This window comes from Manis javanica, chromosome 14 (genome assembly GCF_040802235.1).
Source record: "Manis javanica isolate MJ-LG chromosome 14, MJ_LKY, whole genome shotgun sequence".
Classification (NCBI taxonomy): domain Eukaryota; kingdom Metazoa; phylum Chordata; class Mammalia; order Pholidota; family Manidae; genus Manis; species Manis javanica.
The window spans coordinates 8,921,604-8,947,043 of NC_133169.1; the positions used below are offsets into that span (position 1 = coordinate 8,921,604).

The 25,440-nt window shown below is 41.7% G+C and overlaps 1 protein-coding gene across 3 annotated transcripts; it reads left to right on the plus strand.

Moving 5' to 3' along the window:
* Positions 1–777: 777 nt before the first annotated feature.
* Positions 778–24,386, plus strand: FCRL3 (Fc receptor like 3). 3 transcript variants are annotated; one of them, XM_073221491.1, is made up of 14 exons: positions 778–1,376; positions 2,739–2,759; positions 3,795–4,037; positions 4,506–4,763; positions 5,151–5,303; positions 6,110–6,397; positions 6,716–6,994; positions 13,899–14,177; positions 14,539–14,658; positions 18,780–18,807; positions 19,662–19,774; positions 19,970–20,038; positions 21,516–21,550; positions 21,630–24,386. In XM_073221491.1, exons 1-14 carry the CDS (start codon positions 1,346–1,348, stop codon positions 21,747–21,749), a joined length of 2,037 nt encoding a protein of 678 aa, XP_073077592.1. In that variant the 5' UTR covers positions 778–1,345; the 3' UTR covers positions 21,750–24,386. The 3 variants fall into 3 exon arrangements, with proteins under 3 accessions (XP_073077592.1, XP_036872646.2, XP_036872645.2); XM_037016750.2 differs by having other exon boundaries at positions 779–1,376; positions 5,019–5,303; XM_037016751.2 differs by lacking the exon at positions 4,506–4,763 and having other exon boundaries at positions 5,019–5,303.
* Positions 24,387–25,440: the final 1,054 nt, after the last annotated feature.

A 25,440-nucleotide genomic window follows, 5' to 3' on the forward strand; every position in this document is an offset into this window, starting at 1 on the left:
ACAAGAGTCCCAGGAGAGAGAGAGAGAGAACCAGAAAGGTAATTCAAAGAAATAATAGATAAAAATCTTCCAGATCTGGGGAGGGAAATAGACAAATGATGATAAATGCTGAAAAAAAAAAAAAAAGCCCTCCAGGGTGTGAAACGGGACACAATCAGGTGAGATCTCTTCAACTCCAAGGCCTAGAAGCCCTCTGGGAGAAGAGGTCTGGCTTTAAAACCAGGGGTTCTGTAGTTTATAAACCCTGCCGTTGGATTCTTTTTGTAGTGCCAGTGCCTGACTAAGTAGCTTTCATGGCTGCAGAGGCATCCACTTCAAAAGACGACTTTCTAGAACAAACACTGCAGCCGCTCCATGAAGACCCATCATGCGCCTCCCTCCCCAGCACCTTCGGCTTAGAGATCTTGGTTGATTTCCATAACTGACCATTTGAGCTGGGATTTTTTTTTTCTTCTTCTTCTTCTTCCTGTGCTTTAAATTCTTGCTCTTGTTTCAAATTCAATAATAAAAAAATGAGCCCATGAAAGCTTAGGTCCCCACCACTGACTCCAGTGAAAGCCAAGCCCCTGGCCCACCACCTCACAGTGTGGCCCCACGTGGGCTGTGTGTTTTCCAGGACCTGTGAGTAGCGAACCTTTTACTTTTCCCAAAGTTTCCAGGCGTTTATTGCTGAGGGTCTCTTGCCTTTATAGTAATGAACGCGGCGGTGTTGCAGTCACAGTGCTGGTTATTGAGAGGCCGAGACTGGCACACAATAGTTCATGCTTATGCATTTGCACATGTCTGGTAGGACCAAGGGGCAGCCCCTTTGTTAGTCTGCAAATTTCTATTATTTTCTTCTTCAGCAGCTTCATGCCCACTTATGCAAAGGGGAAAAAGTCTTTCCTACTGGCTTTGGCCCTTTGTGTGTGACTCACACCGTGAAACACGGCAGGACACCACACTTACTAGGCACATCTGTACGAGAAGCCTCACGTGAAACCGAGGGATTTCCCATTTGAAAAATGAAGAGAAACATGATTTGAGTACTGGAAAATCCACAGCGTGGCCTTTTCAGAAAAGCCAGGCACAGCCTGGGAGACAGTTCTCCTGGGAGCCTTGAACTCCCAGGGGATGACCACCAACATCTGAAAAGGCACAGCAACCAAGCTGAACATGCAAACAGCGTTAAGCAAGGTAACCGCATTCATGTCTTCAGAAGCCATGATAACGTTTTTTTACTTCCCCTTTCCTAAGTCTTGCAGATCTCATTTGAGTGCCACTCTCCTGTCCTCCTTCGTGGATGGGAGATAAGCCTGGCTTCTAGGGAGACAGACTTGCCCTGCCTAAGGCAGATGAGGCCCCCATGCTTCTGTGGCTGCTGTTTCTGCTCCTGGGTGAGTAGATGGGTCTCGGTTCCTTGAGGTCAGCCAGGGGAAGAATCGGGGGCTTCTGTATCCACTTCCACTTGGGGCTCAGAGACAGAGTAAGAGACGGAAAGTAAGTAGGGCTGGGCTCCCAAGAAAACCAAAGGCTCTGGGTCCCATCAGAGCTGGTCTGTTACCTTTGGTCTGTCACCCATTTCAGGCCAGAGAAGAGAGGGAGGCAATGAAGTGTGAAGCTGTTAAGTAGCATTAGGAAAGAGATGAGCCAGGCTTGTGGATACAGGTCATTTCTGTTTATAAAAATAAATTGTATTCCTTCCTAATTACAACCCTTAAATGGAATTCATGCCTCATATCGAATTTACCGAGCATCACGATTCCTCCAGGTGGTAAGGATACCTCGAGACAAGTGCTGGGCACGGAAGCCACAGGGCATAAATCTGCAAAGAAGTAAAAAGCTAACCTTTTCAAACAATATGGCTTCTCTCTCACTTACCAACTTTACATTTCCCTGTATGGCCCCGGAAGATGACTGGTTAGCCAGAGACGGGTAAGATTCCTCAAGGGAGGAACAACCTAAGACAGGCACAGTCGCAGGGGGGCCATCAGGTGAGAAATTGGGGAACAACAGTGGTGAGGCTTAGAACCTCACCCCCCCCCCCCTGTTTTGAGAGAAAGCTTCTACATCCGTGGATGTTTTATTGCCCGTGTCTAGCTTGGATTAGCACATAGTCTACAGGCACACACCTGATCATCTACAATTGCTCTCTTACAACACTAAACTATGTTTTCTACCTTTATCTTGCATCTACTTACCACTTCAGCATTTTATTAAAAGTAAAAATAATAATAATAATAAAGGGAGAAATGTGGGATCCACATATAAATCAAGTATAAAAATCAAACGAATATTCATATTTGACCTGATTGTTTATAGGTCATAATGCGTGATCAAAACTGAAAGTTTCTGTGATGACTGCCCTTGTACTGTTCACCATGTAAGAACTTATTCACTATGTAAGAATTCGTTCACCATCTAAGAACTTGTTCGTTATGCTTCAGAAGATTGGAGATTGACGTGAATTAGGCTTGAGATGGATTAATGATTGTGCATTGAGCATTGACCCCCCCATACAGAGTTTTATTGTTGTTAACACCATTTGATCAATAAATATGAGAGATGCCCTCTCAAAAAAAAAAATTGTAAGCTCTTTTGTTTTGTTTGGGGGCTATGAGTGGCATAGACTGAGGGCAAAGAAATGGGGAGGAGAAACTAAAAAATGGGTTGTTAGAAAATTTCTCAGAGAGTATCTAGATGAAAGTGTTGGAAAAACAGTGCCCTGTGCTAATCTTTAAATCTTGGTTCCCTCACAGCTCCTGGAAGAGAACAATCAGGTCAGTTTTCCCATCTCCCTGTTCCTCCTGGTACCTGGGCATTGATCCTCTCATCCAGCACAGCCTGTCCTCAAACTGAGGGCTGCAGGAATGTGCCACCCCAAGTAGTGGTGTTGCTATTTTGAAGTCACAACTGTTGCTCTGGTGGGTGAACAGATCCTCCTCCGATTCCTCCAGTCTTCGATTCTTGCCCCATTACTGGGATGCCTCAGCGCAGAGGGAAGGACAGCGTCAGGACGCTGATGGTGAAAGAAATACGCAATCTCCTCCAGTCCCTAAGACCCACCTCCATGCAAGTCCAAGCTAGTGCCACTATCAGAGAACACAGAAATAGTTGGCACTCACAGAGGAAGATGCTACAGCCAAATCTTTACACATCTCCAAAAGGAGCTCATGTGACAGTCGTGTTCCCATTCCCGGGCACCTCGGTCAGTTGTAATTGTATTCATCAGTATGACTTCTCAAGCAGCCCACACCCCTTCATTCAAAGTCTTTGTATCTCTTAATTGTGTTCCACTTAGAGGGAGGTTAGAAGAAAGTTGTCTTCCCCAGAGAACTTCAAATGAAGCAAGGTTGAAAAGTAATGAAAGTGAAAAAAAAATGTGTTCAATAAGCATTGACAACCAAATAGGAAGAGTTTTTTCAGTCTAGAATCTGCTTCTGAGGTATATGCCTCCCAAGCTCACCTTGACCTTGCCAGGAATGTATGAGATAAGAACTGTTCAGAATAATCCCACCCTCAGAGATCCTCTGTGTTTGCCCAACTATAAATCTCATCTGAGCTTTGCCAAACGCACACTAGGAACCTGAGACCTAACCCCGACGGCACCTGCCTGCCCACCTCTAGGCTAGGGAAGGATGAGGAAGAGCAGATTCCGTCCCAGGCATTTCCCTGGGTTGTAGCTGTTCCATTTCCAACCCTGGTCCTGGTCAGAATTAGCCCAGGAAGATGTCCAGGGGCAGACTGGACCTTCCGGTTTTCTACCCACCTCGCATTTTCCTTCACCTGCCTTCATCTTTCTATGTCCTATTTAGGAATAGCTCCAAAAGCTTTTATTCTCCTCCAACCTCCATGGTCCAGATTCTTTAAAGAAGATATAGTGACTCTCACATGCAAGGACGTCCATTCTTCAGTCCAGGGAGGCATAACCTGGTATTGGGACAGAAAGCGATTGGAAAGAGAATCTGAAGAGATCCAGATAAACACACCTGGATACTACAATTGCAAGACCCGAGGATCTTCCCTCAGTGACGCTGTGCTTGTGGAATTTTTATCTGGTGAGGAAAGAAAGAGGGGGGTGGATCTCTGAAAGTAAGCCACTGGGCAGCCTGCCTGAGGGTTAGGTCAGTGCAGGGAGCCCAGGCAGACTTATGAACAGGCATGAGGATATTCAGTGTGTTGATCCCAGTGGGCAAAAGCTGATTGCTGCATTGTCTGTCTTCTCCATCTAGAGAAGTGTCGGTAACCCAGAAATCACCAGGCAAAAGGGAACCCAGGTCAGAAGAAAGGGAAAGTATAAAATTCCTCTTTTAGTGATATGCATAGGGATTTCTTAAGGACATTTTCTGGGAAGTAGTTCACTATCCTAGGACAAGGGAGAACTGGGTACTGGGACCGTGTGGAAATGCTGGTGAAGGGCATTGGCAGGTGTCTGTAAGTCTGTAGTTCTCTCCTCACAGGGAGAAATGAGAGTTTGAAAAAGAGGCATCAGAGGATAAGCTGACAGTGTCCTGTACTCTTTGCAGACTGGCTGATCCTCCAGGCTTCATACCCTGTCTTTGAAGGAGATGATGTAGTTCTGAGATGCCGGGCACAAAAAGAAGAGAAAGCCAGTGAAAAGATATACTACAAAAATAAAAAAAGACTTAGTGATAGTTACAGCTCAGAGTTCATGCTGAACTCAGTCTCTAGGGACAATGGCAAATATCACTGTACAGCTTCTAAGGAAGCTTTTTTTTTCATGACACAGGAGATTTCAAAACCTCTAATGATTCAAGTTCAAGGTAACGGCTCTATTCCTGTGGGTAATAGGGCTCGTCGAGGAAACAGTGTGTGGGGATTGAGGGAGGGTGCTCCTCGCGGGGGACCTCATGAAAGCTTCTGATGACTCAGCCATGGGGCGAGATGGGCGGTGGTTCCAGCTGCACGGGTCTGGGTCCCTACCTCCGGATGGCTGGTGCTGAGGGCATGGCGGCATCTCTCCAGGAGCTCTGAGCCTCACTGCCCCGGCAACTGTGCTTGTTTGTTCTTCTCTCTAGAGCTGTTTTCACCTCCTGTTCTGAGAGCCAGCCCTTCCCACTCCATAGAGGGGAACCCGGTGACCCTGAAATGTGAGACCTCGCTCTCTCCACAGAAGTCAGACACGCAGCTTCAATTTCGTTTCTTCAAAGAAAAGCAGGTCCTGGGATCAGGCTGGAGCAACGCCCCAGAGCTCCGGATTCCTGCCTTGTGGGCTGAAGATTCATGGTCTTACTGGTGTCAGGCGGAGACCATGACTCACAACATCATAAAAAGAAGCCGGAGATCCCAGATACAAGTTCAGAGTGAGTGTCTGTGGGGGCTTCATTTTCAAACTCAGAGCTGGGGAGAGGGGGACAGCACAAGGCCACCTCCTGCCCTGTGGGGCAGTGGACATAACAGACGGGAGCTTCCAGCTCTCCTGGCTTCCCTCTCTAGGGTCAGCAGTGGCCTCCCCTCCCTAGAGCACCAAGCTCCTCCGTCCAAGTCAGATAATAGCACATATTGATCGGTTACCGGGTGCCCGACCCTGTGGGGGCGACAGAGACATACAAGACATGTTTTTTCATGAGTCAGCAAGTAACTAGAAGCACAGATAACCACGGGCAGTCTTTGGAGGTCCCTACGGTGCTTCCATTTGTTGGCCTAACATTTTCCAAAATAATAGGAAAATAAACACTAACTGAAATAGTCAAAAAAGAATGTAGGGACACAGAGATGAGACTGGAGGAATCTTAAAGGATTTGGATTCTGAGTCAAGTCTCTTTGAGATACAACACATTCCCAGTGGCTGTCTTATTCTGTGGTCCATTGACACATCAGAGATTCTTTAGACATAAATGTTCATAAACTGCGACTCTGGTCAACATTAGGTTTAAAAGAAATTCATAAGCCTATATTCTCCAAAGGTGGGAATTGCTGTGTTCTGGGGGCTGTGTGGAAAATTGCTGTGTTATAGAAGGAGAGGGGCTGCTCCCTCTGTAATAAAATTCACAGCCGATTCCTTGCCTTCCCTGCCAGTCGCACCTGCTGCTGTTGGCAGCGTCAGGCTCCTCCTTGGCCCTGAAGTCCCGCCACCTAAGCCTTCATGTATCATCTTGTGTCTTCCCAGGAGTCCCTGTGTCTGATGTGACTCTAGAGACTCAACCCCGTGAAGGGCGGATAGTTGCAGGAGGAAATCTGGTCCTTATCTGCTCAGTTGCCAAAGGGACAGGGACTATCACATTCTCCTGGCACAGAGAGGGCATAGAAAGAAGTCTGGGGAGAAAGACCCAGCGTTCCCTGTCCGCAGAGCTGCAAATCTCCTCTGTGAAGGAGCACGACGCCGGGAGATACTACTGTGCAGCAGACAACAGCCGCGGCCCCATGCTCAGTCAGAGGATCAGAGTGGCACTGGGAAGTAAGTTCCTGATTCCTCTTGTTCAGCCTTGGTTCGCAAGGCAGGGTTGCATTTCTCTGCCACCCGTGAGGATCTTCTTAGGGAAGAGAAGGGACAGAGGTATAAAGATTTAAAGTTAACCAAGGAGGGGCATAGAAGGCAAAATAAATTGAAGATGACTAATTTCTTGTGGAGAGGAATGAATAGTGATGAAAACAATATTATCCAGGATTACTTCACATGGTTCAAAGAATATGTCTATATTTAGGTTGCTTTAGCGGGATTATGGATCTGTCACAGCAGCAGAGACGCTCTCTGACATCCCACCATCTCTCTCAGTTCCAGTGTCCCTCCCCGTCCTCATCCTCAGGGTCCCCAGGGCCCAGGCTGTGGTGGGGGACGTGATGGAGCTCCACTGTGAGGCCCAGAGAGGCTCTCCCCCGATCCTGTACCGGTTTTATCATGAGGATGTCGCCCTGGGGAACAGCTCAGCCCCATCCGGAGGAGGAGCATCCTTCAACCTCTCTCTGACTGCAGAACATTCTGGAAACTACTCCTGCGAGGCCGACAATAGCCTGGGGGCCCAGCGCAGTGACAGCGTGACTCTTAAGATTACCGGTAAGCAGGATATGCCCAGAGCAGTAACAGCTAAGAACAGGCTGCTTTCTCACAAACAGCTCCTCTAGGCTGTTTGCTGGTGTGACATCCCAGCATGCTCCCCACTGTATCTGCCTCCAACTGGGAGTTCTGGATGACTTAGTTCTTGTGACTCTACAATCAGTAACTTGGATCACTCCTTTATTTATTTTTTTTCATTAAATAAATTTTAAATTTTGTTATCATTAATATACAATCACATGAGCAACATTGTGGTTACTAGATTCCCCCCATTATCAAGTCCCCCGCACATACCCCGTTACAGTCACTGTCATCAACATAGTAAGATGCTGTAGAGTCACTACTTGTCTTCTCTGTGCTATACTGCTTTCCTGTGCCCCCCCTACATTATGTGTGCTAACCGTAATGCCCCTTATTTCCCTTATCCCTCCCTTCCCACCCACCCTGCCTAGTCCCTTTCCCTTTGGCAACTGTTAGTCCATTCTTGGGTTCTGTGATTCTGCTGCTGTTTTTGTTCCTTCAGGTTTTCTTTGTTCTTATACTCCACAGATGAGTGAAATCATTTGGTACTTGTCTTTCTACACCTGGCTTATTTCACTGAGCATAATACCCTCTAGCTCCATCCATGTTGTTCAAATGGTAGGATTTGTTTTCTTCATATGGATGAATAAGATTCCATTGTGTATATGTACCACCTCTTCTTTATCCATTCATCACTTAGGTTGCTTTCATTTCTTAGTTATTGTAAAAAGCGCTGTGATAAACATAGGGGTACATATGTCTTTTTGAAACTGGGATCCTGCATTCTTAGAATAAATTCCTAGGAGTGGAATTCCTGGGTCAAATGATATTTGTATTTTTAGTTTTTTGAGGAACCTCCATACTGCTTTCCACAATGGTTGAACTAGTTTACATTCCCACCAGCAGTGTAGGAGGGTTCCCCATTCTCTGCATCCTTGCCAGCATTTGCTGTTCCTAATCTTTTCTATGTTGGCCATCCTTACTGGTGTGAGGTGATATCTCATTGTGGTTTTAATTTGCATTTCTCTGATAACTAGCGATGTGGGGCATCTTCTCATGTGCCTGTTGGCCATCTGAATTTCTTCTTTGGAGAAGTGTCTCTTCAGATCTTCTGCCCATTTTTTAATAGGGTTAGTTGCTTTTTGGGTGTTGAGGCATGTGAGTTCTTTATATATTTTGGATGTTACCCCCTTATTGGATCTGTCATTTATGAATATATTCTCCCATACTATAGGATGCCTTTCTGTTCTGCTGATGGTGTCCTTTGCTATACAGAAGCTTTAGCATGATGTAGTCCCATTTGTTCATTTTTTATTTTGTTTCCCTTACCCGAGGAGATGCATTCAGGAAAAGCTGCTCATGTTTATATTCAAGAGATTTTTGCCTATGTTTTCTTCTAAGAGTTTTATGGTTTCATGATTTTCATTCAGGTCTTTGATCCATTTTGAGTTTACTTTTGTGTATGGGGTTAAACAATACTCCAGTTTCATTTTCTTGCATGTAGCTGTCCAGTTTTGCCAACACCAGTTGTTGAAGAGGCTGTCATTTTCCCATTGTATATCCATGGCCCCTTTATTGTATGTTAATTGATCATATATGCTTGGGTTTATATCTGGGCTCTCTAGTGTTCCAGTGGTCTGTGGGTCTGTTCTTGTGCCAGTACCAAATTGCCTTGATTACTGTGGCTTTGTAGTAGAGCTTGAAGTTGGGGAGCATAATCCCCCTTGCTTTATTCTACACTCCTTTATTTTTACTGTCATTGTCATCAACAGCCATATATTCCATTCAGTCTTCCCATAGACACAGAAAGACTTTCCATAGTACCAGGTAAGTGATGGTTCAGCAACTTCTGACAAAGGAGAAGCTTTTAGAAAACTTTATTTCTGAATTCCTTTGTCCAAGAACAAATGATAAGACCATTCCTTGCCAAGGTTCTCTGCCCCTACTCCTATCCAATCTAAATCACTACTCAGTTCTCTGGATTAAAAGATTAAATGTTTCTCTGTGTGGACACCCCCAGCCATTAGAACAGCAGAGTTTTCTCCTGACCCTCAGATTCTAACCACCTCTCTGGCCTTCTCACTTTTGTCTAAATACCTTCTGACTCTTTGCATGCTAGGATATAGTTTAATCTGATGTTCTCAGTAGCACCAGACAAAATTTTTCTTCACGAGGGGCACCAAGGCATCTTGTATTTCCCACTTCCAGCCCATGTTAGCAATTAGTTACATGCCCATCCACGATCATTCCAAAGTGTCCGGCATTTGGAGAGCAGTATGGGGCACAAGGACACAGGAAAAGATAGCCGGACAAAAACAGATACGGTAATGCCTCCAAGTGATTCAAACCCTTACATTATCTGGGTTTTGCCATGGCTTTTTCTTCTCTGACTATTCCAAACTATTGAAATACTTACCACATTTTGGTTAATAATGATCTTTCTATGGGCCAAACTGAGTTATGATGTAGGCATTAGGACCTGGGAGGACCGGATAGTGCACTGAAACGGCGATTCCGTTTTGAGCAAGAGAGTATTTGTATGAACTTGAGCCAGTTTCTTTCCTAGTCTTGTCCTCATTCTCTTCATAAAATAATTGACCCAAGTAAATCATGCAGGCACAAAAATCATGGAGGTTTTATAGTGTGTATATTAAGTTAGTAAAGTAGTGCATATAAATAGTTAATAAATATTTGGGGGGCATGTTCAACAGTTTTGATATAAAGTGGTAGGGGATCAATTGGTTACAGTGGCTTTCATCACCTGTACTAGTTATTATTTTGTGTCTTGCCAAGATACCCAGATCCAGATGGAAGCAAAGCATCAATGATACCCATTTTTCCATCCTATACACCAACTATGCAAAGATTTTCATTGAAATTCAGCTGTTTCCTGATGTTGATAAGTTGTTCTTATAAAATAAGCAGGAAGTATTGTGTATTTGAATGTATTACAAATGAGTTCAAGCTCTAGAACAAGTATTGACTGGCTGCTACATTCCGTTTCTCTGGATTTTTAAATGGGCAGATACGAATTTTTAGAGTTGACATATTGGCATTTTCTGGTAATAAACCTATGTAGACATGTAAGTATTTTTAAACAACCATTTTGCAAAATATTATCTTGATAGCTTGAGTTTATTTAGAAAGCATTAGTACTGTGAGTGAGTACTGTTTAAAAGTCTTTTTGTTGGTGTCTAATTACTATACTACTGATAGTCACATGAAAAAAAACCCACCAAAAGTGAAGTAGTGATCTTTCTTCATAGAAAAACACATGAGTAATCTTCAATTAACTCAATATCCTTAGAAAGGATTTTAAGGATTATATTATTTAAGAAAGTGAAGTTATTTTATTTAAGTAACAATACTGAAGTAGCCAAATAAAAGGCAATATGTTCCCATATGCTGAGAGGGGACAAGCCACGGAAGGCACGGCTATGTGGGGACCCCTGTGCCTTCCCGGAAATCCCTTACAGATCTCAACACAGAGAGTGACATATGACCTCAGTAAGCGTGCCAATGTGACTGTTAGTAAAGTTGCATTTCTTTTTTACTTTCAAGTTAAAAACTAAATCCTCTTAAACATTCTCCTATTTTTTCTTCTCACACCGCTCTGGGTTGTCCTGTATCCCACCTGAGAAACCACTGAATTTCATCCTAACCATGGTCTTAGCCCTAACCTTCTCTGATTTTGTGGGAATAGCCATGTGGAGCCAAATGTTTGGCGAACCCTGGAGGAAGAAATGTAATGGGAGAATCTGAGAATCGCTGCTCCCAGTATACAGAAGCCTGGAGAAAAAGAAGGCAAGGAGGATTCTGGGAAGACTGCAGGGGAGGAAGCATCAGGAAACCGTCTTTCAATGTAGACAATAATTGCAGAATCTGTCTGATGCAAGTATTTCGGTATCTGGAGTCTACTGAAGGCTTGCAACTCCAAGGGGAAGGCTTGGGCAAATTGCAGTTAAGTTCAGTACATTTCAGCTCTTCGCACAGCAGCACCTACCCAACTCCCACCCTCAGCCACATGGCTGGGAGCTGTGCAGGTGTTCTTGGAGCAGTGTGCACACAGCTTGTGGGGAGCTGGGGAGCTGGGGTGGGCAAGAAGGACCTTGTCCTTCAGATATTGGAGATCTGTGCTCAGATTGGAGATCTCCGTAATTGCTGCTTCTGATCACAGAAGTACAAAGAGGCAGGTACCTAACTGTTGTCTCATTTCTTTCCAATATTTCAAGTTTCTCCCCCTCTAGCTAAAGTGATGTCCAGGGATTAAAAGAGCCAGCACCCTCTTTCTCCCATCATTTTCTTTATTTTTCTTCTTTGGGGAGTCAGACATTAGGGACTAGAACAGACACACATACCAATGGAATATAATAGACCATCCAGAAATACGCCATCACCTATGCGGTCAGGTGACTTTTTGAGCAGTGTATCGAGACCATTCAGTGGGGAAAAGACAGTCTTTTCAACAAATGTTGCTGGGAAAACTGGATCTCCACAAGCAAAAGAATGCAGTTGGATCCTTACTTAACACTATGTAAGTCAAAAACTTAAATATAAGACCTAAAACTGTAAAATTCTTAGAAGAAAATAGAGGGCAAAATCTTCATGACATTGGATTTGGCCATGGTTTTTTTTGATATACATCAAAAGTACAGGCAAAATAGAAAAAAAAATAGATAAATTAGAATTGGTGAAAATTAAAACAGTGTGCATCAAAAGGCAATATCAACAGGATATAAAGGTACCCTACAGAATGGGAAAAAATATTTGTAGATCATATATGTGATAAGGGATTAATACCCAGAATTTATCAAGAACTCCTAAAACTCAACAACATAGAAACAAACAATCCAATTAAAAAATAGGTAAAGGATTTAAATAGACATTTCTCCAAAGAATATATTAAGTGGCCAAAAGTACATGAAAATATGCTCACTACCACTGATTATTAAGAAAATGTAAATCAAAGCTGCAATGAAATACCACCTCACACCCACTAGGATGGCTATTACAAAAAAAATTTAACAAGTGTCAGTGAGAAATTGGAACCCCTGTTTATTATTGGTAGGAATGTAAAATGGTCTAGCCGTTATGGGGAGCAGTCTTGATAGTCCCCCCAAAATTAAAAAATAGAACTACAATATGACCCAGAAATTCCACTTCTGGGTACACACCCCTAAAAGTTGACAGCAGGTTCTGAAGAGATATTTGTACACCCATGTACATAGCAGCATTATTCATATACGACAACATGGAAGCAACCCAAGTGTCCATTGGTAGTAAATGTATAAGCAAAATGTGGTATACATACAATGGGATATTCAGACTTTGAAAATTCTGATATATGCTACCCCATGGATGAGTCTAGAGGCCATTATGCTAAGTGAAATGAGCGAGGCACAAAAAGATAAATAAAGTAAGATTCCACTTATCTGAAGTACCTAGAATAGACAAAACCAGAGACAGAAAGAATGGTCGTTGCAAGGGGCTGAGAAGTTGGGAAATAAGGGAGTTATTGTTTAATGGGTACAGGGTTTCAGTTTTACAAGATGTAAAGCTATGGAGATGAATGCTGGTGACAGTTGCACAACATTATGAATGTATTTAATATCACTGACTGTACACTTAAAAATGGTTGTGATGGTAATTTTATGTTACGTATATTTTATTTCCAAAAAATTTGCAAAAAGAAAGAAATACGAGGTCGTGGCATGAGTGAAAGGCACACTGGGATGCATGAAGTATATGTAAAGACTTGTCCCCGAGGCCCTTAGCAACGGGCCCAGGTCACTTTATATTGCAAAGGATGTACAGAAGGGTCAAACTGAAGCCATCTTGGCGGGACTTGTCACTTCTACCCCGATGGGGCAGCCGGTGCTACCTGTCCTGCTGCCAGCAGATGGCTCATGTTCAAGTTGGATCATTCTCATTCAACAAATGATCCCCAAACTCCCTCTGCTTTGGGCAATTTCTGATGTAAAGCAGAGCTTAAGATCCTTACCAACCTTCTCTTACTAATGAAACACCCAACTTATATCTAAAACACCAAGATCGATTCATCCAGGTTTCAGCTCACATTCCACATTAATCATCAATAATTCCATATGCTAGTAAAAACATAATGATTTTCTGTTCTTCCTGGCTGTCTTGTTTCCACAGTTAAATGGAAATCATTGTTACTATGGCTGGATCTGTGTATTTTTGTGCTAATCTGGATCAACACAGTCATCCATTCACTTGTCAATTATTATTACATGTCAGGGAAAGTTCCAGCAGCCAGAAATACAGCAATGAGCAAATGATAAGTCCTCGTTCTTAAGAAATTTACACTCTATTGGGGGAATCAGATATTTGACAAAGAAAGATAGATAAATAGATGATAGACAGATAGATAGATAGATAGATAGATAGATAGATAGATAGATAGATAGATAGTGTTAAATGCTGTGTAGAAAAATAAAGCAAGGTTTTAGGGTAATGAGTGATGAGGCCCTACATGAGATAGGTGTGGAAATCTAGGTTTAAAGCTAAGATCCAGGAGTCAGTAATATTGAGAAATGAACCTTGCTTTTAGTTAATTTTTCTATCAATATTAATAATTAACATTGATCAAGTACTTTATGTACCCAATTCTTATTACCATCGCTTGGGATATAATTATCATTAGCTCCAGTTTACAAAGGAATAAACTGAGACTCAGAGGGACTAAAAAGTTTTGAAACATCAAGATCACAAAGCTGAAAACCAAGGACAGATACAGAATTCAAAGTCAGGTTTTCCTGAATCCCAGGTCTATGTTCCTACTGCTAAACTGTGCCAGATACTGCCTTTAGAAGTTATCTTATATACATACTTATCAAAACTGCTCTGTTTCCTCCCGTAGTCCCAGTGTCTCGCCCTATCCTCACCCTCAACCCTGTTGGGGCCCAGGATATGGTGAGTGGCACACTGGAGCTCCACTGTGAGGCCCAGAGAGGCTCTCCCCCGATCCTCTACTGGTTTTTTCATGAGGATGCCACCCTGGGGAACAGCTCAGCCCCCTCTGGAGGAGGAGCATCTTTCAACCTTTCTCTGATGGAAGAGCATTCTGGGAACTACTCCTGCACAGCTGACAACGGCCTGGGGGCCCAGCGCAGTGAGGTGGTGACACTCAACTTCACAGGTAGGTTGGCGTTATCTGGGTCAGTGGTTACAGTTACGGCCAATAAAATATTTATCCAACAGATTGTGCAAATTTACCAATATCAAAGAGTTTTTGAGCATGCACCCCAAGGTTTGGGGCTTCTAGAGATTGCGTTCATGGGGTAGAGGGAAAGGGAATATATTTTAATCTTAGATGCTGGCAATCACTCTCCATGTGCCATTACTTTGAAAATTACTAATTATACTGGAGATAATTCAAATGAAGAAATCAGAGCCTGGCAACAACCTGTCCTGATATATCTCTAACCTCCACCTATATAGTTTTCGTTTAGATCAAAAATATTTGCCAGTGGAACTCAAGTACATGTCTCTCCACTTAGGGCCTTCCAGGAACAAAGGAGTCCTTATCCCTGTGAGGTTCACTGGGTGGCTGCTAAGCATCCTTGGCCTTGCAGCTGCTGTTGTTCTGGTGGGTCACTTCAGGACCCAGAGGAAATCAGGTGGGTGTCCACATCTTACCTGCCGATGATGCAACTTTTGCCACTGCTGTAATAATTTAGAGTTGTGTGGTACATCCCATAAAGGTTAATTATTCCTTTCCAAGTGCTAGGCCCTCACTTCTACTCACTACCACTCTGTAGGCAATAGTGACATTAAGATAGAATAAATTTCTTAACGAAGTTATGACTCCGTGTATCTAATTGGAGATTTAAATCAGGTAGCAAAGTTTTGGTTCTAATTAAAAATTAGAAATGTAAGTATTGACTACTCTACCCCTAGTAGAAAGCTTACTGAAAACAAAAAAAATAAAAAATAAAGTCCTCTATTTGTAAAACAAAAAGATAATAGTCACGGGGGCAAACCATAGACTCCGAGATGTATTTGAATATCAGTTAAATATAGTGAAACTTGTATAAAATTAATAGAGAATGCTGAGAATGAAATAAAAATTTCAATTTCTGGTTGTTGCTGGTATATAGAAATAAAGTTGATTTTCATATATTGATCTTACATCCTGCAACTTTGCTAAACACATTTAGTAGTTTTGATATCTGTCTGATTTCATCAGACTGTCTCATAGGTGATCATGTCATCTATGAATATAGTTTTTCTGCCTCCTGGCCAGTCTGGGTCCTTTTGTTTTATTTTGTTTTGTTTTTTCTTGCCTTAATGCATTGGCTAGAACTTCTTGTACAATATTGAATAACAATGAGAGCAGACGTTGTCTTATTCTTGATCTTAGAGGGAAAGTACTTATTATACTTACACCAGTAAGTATAATATTAGCTGTGGATTTTTTGTAGATGCTCTTTATTAGGCTGAGGAAGCCTCTACTATTTGTAATTTGCTGAGAGTTTTTATAGGAAAAAATGCTTGTCACATTTTTTTTCTACATAATTGAGATGATCATCTGATTTTCTTTTCTAGTCTATTGATGTGGATTTTGAATTTTGAATATTGAACCAGCCTTCCATTTATGGGGTCAGCCTTACTTGGTCATGATTGTTGGATCTGATTTGCAAAAACTGTGTGAAGAATATTAGCATCTATGTTCATGAGGGATATTATTTGGTAGCTTTTTTTTTCTTGGGATGCCTTTTTTGAATTGCTGTCAAGGCAATACCCACTTAGTTACCGCTTCCTGTATTCTTCATTTCTTTTTGTATATCCGTATTTCCATCTGGTATCATTTTCTGATTGGACATAAAGAACTGGAGACTTGGGAAAGTTAAGTAATCTTTCCAAGTTCATAAATCTATTAAGAGTCAGATTTAACTGAGATCTCCCTGGTCCTTGAATCCGTATTCTCTCCATTACACCTTAGTGACTTATAGAGTCATACCTCCTACTTTCAAAATTACTTTTCTATATCTTTTCTACATTACTTCATTCATATCATCTTTCTGGGATGTCATGTATTAATCAGCAACATACTAGAAGCACAGACATTAGAAACTCAGTGTTGAAGCTGATAATATGAAAAAAACAGATTGCTCAGTCAATATAGCAACAAATAACACCAGGGAAGGGAAAGAAAGATTAACAACCATCATTTTATGTGATTCATCAGAACAAGGAGCCCAGAAGTGTCTGTCCTCCAGATCTAGGGGAAATATTGTTTTAAATAAAAAACTCAACTGAAGAATTCTAACCGTCCATCAATCAGAGGGTCTCTGCCTTTTTCATCTCAAAATTTTGCCTACCATACTTCCCTCATATCAAAGTATTCTTTCTCATTTTTAACCAGTCTTCTCAGGGGGGCTCTCAGCCTTTCCAATTTTTTCTAAAAGTAAAGAGTTCTGCTCCTTATGCATGAGTGTATCCTGAAAGTTATCAAAGGGAGCAATAAACCTATTAACTATATAATTGAATTGCCTGCATTAAAATTCCAGTAATGGAACATGCCAAATACTTAATGTCTGGCAAGTTAATTAAGTTTTCCAAACCCTAGTTTCTTCAGCTATAGAATGTTCATAATAACAGTATCTATCTTTAAGGTATGAGATAATCTATGTAAAGTGCTTTGTACAGTGCTTGGTCCATATATCTTCAGAGAATATCAGCTTGTATTATAAACAGCCTTTGGGTCTGCTTTCTCTTTAACAGATGAAGAGATTGACTGAATCTCAGATAATTCCTGGGACTTAGCGAGTTCACTCACATACTGATTGTGATTGTTCTTGATTGATGTGGATTGTAATTGCTCTGAGGAGAGAGATAAAGGCTAGAATCATGCTCACACACATCTAGTTTAAGTCCTCCCCCATGGGAATCACCAGTCACTTCTCAGTGTCTTTGAGTCTACTGCTATTTTGTACATTCTATTTTGCTTTGTTTTTATGGTATTTGTCTTCCTCCACCTGGCTTGTTTCACTGAGCATAATACCCTCTAGATCCAGCCATGTTGTTGCAAATGGCAGGATTTCAATATTATGACTGAATAATATTCCATTGTGTATATGTACCATCTCCTTTTCCATTCATCTGTTGATTGACACTTAGGTTGCTTCTGTATCTTGGCTATTATATTAATGCAGCTATAAAGATAGGGGTTCATATATCTTGCCTAATCAGGGATTTTGTTTTCCTTGGGTAAATTCCTAGAACTAGAATTACCGGTTTGAATGGTATTTCTGTTTTTAGTTTTTTGAGGAATCTGCATACTGCTTTCCATAGTGGTTGTATCAATTAACATTCCCATCAACGGTGTAGGAAGGTTCCCATTTCTCCACATCCTCACCAACACTTGTCATTTCTTATCTTTTAGATAGTGGCCATTCTAACTGGTGTGAGGTGATCTCTCATTGTGGCTTTGATTTGCATTTCCCTCATGATTAGCGATGTGGAGCATCTTTTCATGTGCCTGTTGGCCATCTGCATTTTTCTTTGGAGAAATGTCTGTTCAGGTCCTCTGCCCATTTCTTAATTGAGCTATTTGTGATTTGGGTGTTAAGGCATATGAGTTCTTTATAAAATTTGGGTGTTAACACTTTATCACATGAATTATTTACAAATATACTCTCCCATAATATAGGTTGCCTTTTTGTTCTGCTGGTGGTGTCCTTTGCTATACAGCTTTTAGTTTGATGTGGTCCCACTTGTTCATTTTTTATTTTGTTTCCTTTGCCAGAGGACATGGGTCCAGGAAAAAGTTGCTCATGCTTATGTTCAAAAGATTATTGCCTATGTTTTCTTCTAGGAGTTTTATGTTTTCGTGTCTTACATTCAGGTCTTTAATCATTTGAGTTTATTTTTGTGTATGTAGTTAGACAATAATTCAGTTTCATTCTCTTGCATGTAGCTGTCCAGTTTTCCCAACACCAGCTGTTGAAGAGGCTGTCATTTCCCCATTGTATATTCATGGCTCCTTTTTCATATATTAATTGACCATATATGCTTGGGTTTATATCTGGGCTCTCTAGTCTGTTCCACTGGTCTGTGGGTCTGTTTTTATCCTCAAGCAACACATCCTTTCATGAAGGAGAGAGTTAGAGGCAAATATAGAAATAGATAATTACAATACAATATAGTAATTTTAATATTGCAGGGTTCTATGTGCATGAATATAGGTCACTTAATCAAGCTTGTTAGCATCAAAGAAAGCTCTGGAGGAGGAAAGGTAAGTTGGAATTAACCATGTGAAACAGAAAGAAAGAAAGGGTATGGAGAAAACAATATGTACCCAATATTCTTGAAATGGATTTGCAAGGATCACAGATACAGAGAGGTCTGAGCTTATTGTTAGTCCTATTGATCCATACTTGTTTGAGAACTGTCAATCAATTTTAACCCCCTCTGTAGGTCTCAGTTCCCTTGCCTCTGTCTCATAAGCACTTGGCCCAACATTAAGTATTAAGTTGTTACTTGGTCACAACTACCTAGAGTTCATGTTGCTATTACTGATTGAATAACAATTCAGAAAAAGTGTGATTCTGGGCAAATATGTTTTGAGACCCCACCTTCCTCATCTATAACATGACATGGGGAGTGGAGCTGCATGTTCTCTAAGATTTGCCATAGCTGAGATCTAGAATGAATCTGATTTCTGGGAAAGGGCATTCTGACATAGAGCATGTTATCTACACAGCCCACTTACCATCACTGGTCCTTTGTTTTTCAGGAGGACTTTCTGCTTCTGGAACACCTAGGTGAGGTCTCTGCTTCTTGGGCTGCCAACATTTTCATGATTTACTTATATACACAATATAGGAATATGGAATTATATACATTGAAAGGTGTTTGACTCAACTTCCTATTAACATTTTCAAATTCTTATGAAATCCGAACATGATTAAGAACTCCATTTCCATTATATTTGTGAATAATACTCATACCTACTTATAATTATTTGCTATCGATGCTAATTTATCTACTCCTTTAAATGTACTCCACTGATATCTTATTGACATCCTTCATAGAGCCACAATGCATTCATTTCCTTTATTGCTCATTCCTCCATTCCTCCATTCATTCAGGAAATGATTATTGAGTTAATTCACATATTAACTACAGAAGGAAATGAAATTGGAAAAGAGAATACTTCATGAAGAACCTTCATGGTATCTTACAGGGAAGGTGTGTGATTGTTATGAGGTAGGAAGTTGAAAGGGACTTTTTTTAAAAAAAAAGCAAAGGTCAAGTCCTGTGGGAACTCAGAATTCTTTGCATATGAATGCTTAAGGATTTACAATTTTGAAAATAGTAAAAAAAAAATTAAGCAAATACAGGCGTTTATCAAAGGGACCTTGGGGTAGTGTAGCTTTCTGCTCTGGCCTTGCTGCAGGACGTCTTCTCTACAGTGCTTCTCTGGGATTCACCTTGGATCACACCCCGTCTGACATTTTCTCAAACAAGCCTTGCAGACTCTTAGGGTGAAGAGCCATTAATTATGTTTTTACATAAACCATGCGAGGCTCTTCCTGGACATTGATTTCCCTGAGACTCTGTATAATCCACGAATATTTTTCTCTCTTGCCTCTTTCTGCCTCTATCACAATTACAGTCCCAGTGGGTATCAGGAGCCCTCCTTGTCCAGCCCTTCCAGCACAGACCCCCAAGAGCCCACCCACTGTGAGCCACTAGCCCTAACGGAGCTGCAGCCAGTGTACAGCAATGGTGAGGACTTCCTAGGGGCCAGTGGGCTGTAGGTTTGAGCCAGGAGGGAGGAGAGATGGAGGTACAGTCCATGGCCCAGTCACATTAAATGTTAAAATGGCATCACTGGGTTAAGGAAAGAACTGGGTGGCTGGGAAAAAAAAGTCTAGAATGTGGGATTTTTGCTACAGCCAGCTATGATCTATTTTCTCACAGTGAATCCTGAAGACAGCAACCTGGTTTATTCCCAGATCTGGAGTGTCCAGCATACAAAAGAAAATTCAGGTGAGACATCTTACAGATAAGTAGACCTGAGATGGCAGTGTGTTATCAGATCCAGCGAGGAGTCTTTGATCAAAGATTCATCTCAAATATGAGTCCAACATGGAAGAAATTATCTGTTCCTCTTCTACTGCTAATCATACAATCATATCCTTTCCCTCTTACCTGTCTACACCATTACCCCACAAACTCTTTGAGGACAGACACTATAGTTTTTCACGAATGTATCAATAAAATCTAGTGCAATGCTGGAAAACTATAGGTTCCTCAAATATTTTTTGAATAAATCAATGAACAGTAGTTACTAAATTAAGCCTATATAATCTAATGTATAGATACTTGTAATTCTCTTAACTGTTCTCTTTCTTTCTAATCTTGGTTCTCCTTCAGCCTTCCAACAATCTGTTTCCAGCATGATCCCTTTGAGACGCACAGTCGATCACATTATTGTCTAGGTTAACTAACCTGGATGACTCGATTCTAAAACACGATCTTTGTTTCCCTCTGCCCTTCGGCCCCTCCTGGCAGCTCTGGCTTACGTCCTTATTCTAACCATACTGAGCTCTTGGCACTTCACTGATCATACTGGGCTGTTTCATACTTCAGTGCTTATGAGTCTTTTTGACCTGAAAAGTCTTTACCCCAACCTTAGTTTACCTGGTGACCCCTGCTCACATGTCAAGACACACTTGAGGCACCACTGTGAAGCTCACAGTGATTCCCACCGGCCCGCCCTCGGGCCTAACCTGGGAGGAACAAATTCCCTTTGTGGCCACAGTATAGTTCAATGTATATTTCTATCTTGGCATCCATAATACTTGCTGCATTTGTTTCTATGTCCATTTCTCCCCTTCAAAATTACAGGCTCCTTAATCATATGGACTGAATGTGTGTCATTTCTGCCTCATTGTAGCTTACCAAAGCCTAATAGACGTCATTTTTCTATGAATGCTTCATAGCTGAATAAATAAATGAAAGAGATCCAATGAACCCATTAGAGGAGAGAAGAAATATAAATGCTGAAATTTCTTAATGCTCCACCACGAATCTTTGGCTTACCGGGAACGTGTTGTGTGATCTCAGCATGCCAGCCCTCTCCTGCCCCTCCCAATTTCCCTGTGCAAAGTGAAGGGAGTCCTCTTTGCTTTCTCCCAAAAGATCAATATAGCCACAGAGGCCTAGAGGTGGGGAGGAGGGTATTGCAGCCGCTTTGCTGGGGTTGTGGTGAGCAGTGGAGGAAGAAGGAGTTTCAGGAGAGTCATTTGGGACACTTGATGGGCAGGGGAGAGGCTTTTTTTTTGTATATGGGAAGCGGATGGGATACTTTGTCTGCAAACATGTCTTAGAAATATTCAGCAGAGAAAGCAGTAAGGGATGAGTCAGAGCACAGGAGAGACTGGTGGGAAACGGATCGTGAGTAGGTTCAAAGTTGGGACACATCGCCCACAGTGTAATAGTTTTCTTTCTTCCTCCCATCCAGCAACAAAGTCACCAAGGCTGCCTCAGGAGGATAAGGTGGGTCACATTTTCTGGCTTGCTTTCGTCTCTGCTCATCCTTCTCTGTACGTAGGTACGGACTGTGCTTTTCCACCAGGAACCTGTAGTCATCTATTCGGAGCTGAAGAAGGCGCATCCTGATGACCCTGCAGAGCCGGCCGGCAGGAGAAGCAGGGCGCGTGAAGAGGCTACAGACAACTATGAGAATGTCCCGTGAATACAACTGACCTTCAGCCACTAGCTCTGTACCCAGAGGGGCCCAGAGACCCTGGGGGTGGCCTGTGCTGTTCTTCCTGTTCTGTCCAAGCAGGCACCCTTCTTTCCTCCAGGACTCTGCTGCCCAGGAGGCTGGGCTCTAGGGGACATGAGGCTGCACGAAAGGTTTTTCAACCTCCTCTGTGCCCGAGTCTGTGCACTTTCTAGGAACAGAGTGGGCAGCATTTGAGTAAATGCTGCATTTCTTCAGAGCAGACAAACATGTGAAGGCAGGGCAGGCGGACCTTCAGCCCCTGGATCTGTGGCATAGAGGAGTGGGGAGAAACACTCCGGTGAGGATTGCAAGGGTGCAACCACGACCATTTGATCTGAGAGTGCGCAAAAGCTTTTAATGTACTATCTCTGCATAAATGATTTGCTTTCAACATTTTGTTACCTTTTCCGTGTGGTTAATGAGGGCATTACTCGTATATGTTACACATACAAGCTGGAAACAACCAAATAGATTCATTCTGTCTCTGTGTATACTGTGTTTTCATGAACTGGACATCAATACAAAGAAATTTAAAAAACATGGAATAACCCAGTCTATTTAATAGGAGTGCATCCTAATTATCCGGTCAGTTTAATGGGCCGGACTGTTGTCTCTCAAAATTCTCATGTTGCAATCCTAACCCCCCAATGTGACTGCCTTTAAGGAGGTAGTTAAGGTTAACTGAGGTTATAAGGACAGATCCTCATCCAATAGGATGGGTGTCCTCACAAGAGGAAGAGACATCAGTGACCTACTCCGTCACCCTTCGTGCACGCAGAGGAAATGCCACATGAGTACACAGCGGGAAGGCAGCCCTCTGCCCTGGCAGCAGGTGTCCAGGAAAAGGTGGCAAAGCTTGGTGTCTCCCGGGAGCCCTCAGGACCTGAGCAAGGCCATCAGAAAGCTCGAAGGAGGACATCCCCTCCCCTTGCTCAAAAACTCCAGTCATTCCTTCAATTGACCGACAACTATGGAGGAAAAATAATTTTTAAAGCATACCAATATGTCTTAAGTTTCAGGAAAAATGACAGACTTGCATTTATTCATAAATTCTTCTGAGGCAGGAAAGGAGTAACTGACACTGTCAGCCTCTGTCACCTGGTGTTACACTGAACTTGATACAACGCTGGAGACAAACAGACCTTAGGAAAAGAGGCCAGAGAGCTCACTGATGACTTGTGTCTGTCAACGGATACAATGTGTGGACATCACTGATTTTACACCAGCCATTGTTGATGACTTTAAGAAAATAACACAGTGATGCTTTGCAAAACTTGAAAAGAACTCAAGCACACCGGTAAAGTGTATTTCAAATTTTATGCTTTTCCCCTTGGGCATCAGACACTTAGACAACATATGGCAACGTGTGATCTGATTTGAGGTTTTCAATCTTAGGCTAATGAATTCAACTAGCAAGCTAATTTGCTGAGGAAAAAATCATTTTCCTTCTTAGGAGGAAATACATATTTTTATTATGAAAGTGGGACTTTTATGTCTTGTTTCTGTATAGTAGGTACAAAATACAATCCAAAAGGTGTGCCTGGCCTGTAGAGACAGCAAGGAATCCGGGTATAGTCTGTGTCTATGCTTAGATTTTGCTCCAAATGTCCCGCGCTTTGAACTCCACGAAGAATAATGTCATATATGGGGGGAGAGGGACATGCCACCAAGTGCCAGCTGTGGGAAACCCATTTGAAAGTGTGGTGACAAAACACAGATGTTTCTCTACTGATTTAAAAGACAGAATATCTGTAAGGGAGGAAGACAGAATGGAGGCGACATCCCATGGACAGCAAGTGCCCCTCTCTAGGAGTGCATGCCAGGAACAGAGAGGACAGCAGCTGCCAGGATTGAGAGAATCAGCAGTGCCAGGAGGTAGGTACACCAGAGGGACTCCAGTGCACAGAATAATTCTGCGTGTACGGTATGCGGGACCTTCCTCTCAGAAGTCCTCATTATCCAGGTCCTCAAAATGAGGGCAAATAATCTCTGTAAACAGTCAGGGAGAGTCTAAGGGATATTTGGGAGAAGATCAAAGAGGAAATTATATTTCCAACTGGTGAAGAGGTAACATTTGAGGCATCAAGATTTAAGGTGTTACTTCAATTTTTTTCTTTACGTTTTAGTTATTTTCACATTTACTGAAGAATACCTTATGCACAAGAAATTGCACATATTTAAAGTGTACAATTCGATGAGTTTTGACAGATACATACTTCCCTGGAACCACCCCTACAATCAAGACCCCAAATATCTCCCATCACCCACCAAAGTTTCCTCATCCCCTAAGCAATACTTCTTTCCCTTCGCCTGTTTCATGCAATCACTGATATGCTTTCTGTCACTGCACGGTGGAGTGTATTTTCTAAAATTATATATAAATAGAATCATACGGTATATACTCTTTTGTGCCTAGCTTCTTTCTTCACCAAGCAAAAATATTTTGAGATTCATTCACATTGTTTCATGAATCCACAGAACACCTTTTTTCATTGCTGAGTAGCATTCTATTGTATGGATATACCACCTTTGATTAACCATTTACCTGTTAATGAACATTTGGATTCTTGTTTGTTATTATTGAAAATAAAGCTGCTATGAAGACTCATGTGTAAGTATTTGTGTGTACATATGTTTCCATTGCTCCTTTGTAAACACCTAGGAATGTAACTGCTAGGTCACATAGTAGATTCATGTTTACGTTATAAGAGGCTGCAATACTCTACGAAGGGCGGGACCCCTGTACATTCCCGTAAGTAATGTATGATGGCTAGTTACTCCACATCCTTGCCAACACTTGGCATTTTCTGTCTTTAATTTCAGTTATTCTAAGGAGTATGTAGTGTAGGATAGCATCTCATTGCAGTTTTGATTTCCCTGATGAACCCCGATGTTGATGCTCTTCTCAAGTCCTTATTGGCTCTCCGTAAGACCTTCTTTCGTGATGTGTCTGCTCACACCTTTTACCTTTTCTTTGTTGGGTTGTTCATCTTCCTATTAATGATTGTGAGAGTTTTAAAAAATATGCTCTGGTTTTGATTTATGTGTTGGAATTATCTTCTCCATGTCTGCAGCTTGCCCCTCATTTTCTTAATGGTGTCTTTTGAAGGACAAAAGATTTTGTTTTGATAAAGTCCAGTTAATCGATTTTTTAACATTTTTTGTGGGTATGCTTTGTGTTTCCTGCGTAAGAAAGTATACCCCAAGGTCAAAAGATTCTCTCCTATTTTTTTCCTATGAGTTTTACAGTTTTCACTTTTACATTTAGTCCCATAAGCCATGTAAAGTGAATTTGTGTGTGTGTGTGTGTGTGTGTGTGTGTGTGTGTATAGTGCAAGGAAAAGTGTTTATTTTTTGTTGTGAATATTCAATTGTACCATCGCTATTTGCCTCTTTATAATTTGAGTTGTTTATCTCCTTATTATCAAATTACTGGAGTTCTTTATATGTTTCAGATCTATATCTCCTTGTCAAATATATGCTTAGAACGTATTTCCTCATGTTTTGTAATTTGCCTTTACATTTTCTTAACTGTGACTTTCAAAAAGCAAACATCTTTAATTTGATGGAAATTATCATTTTTTTAATCTGATAGTTCATGTTTTGTGCACCCTGTTTAAAAACTATTTGCCTAACTGAATTTCATAAAGATTTTGTC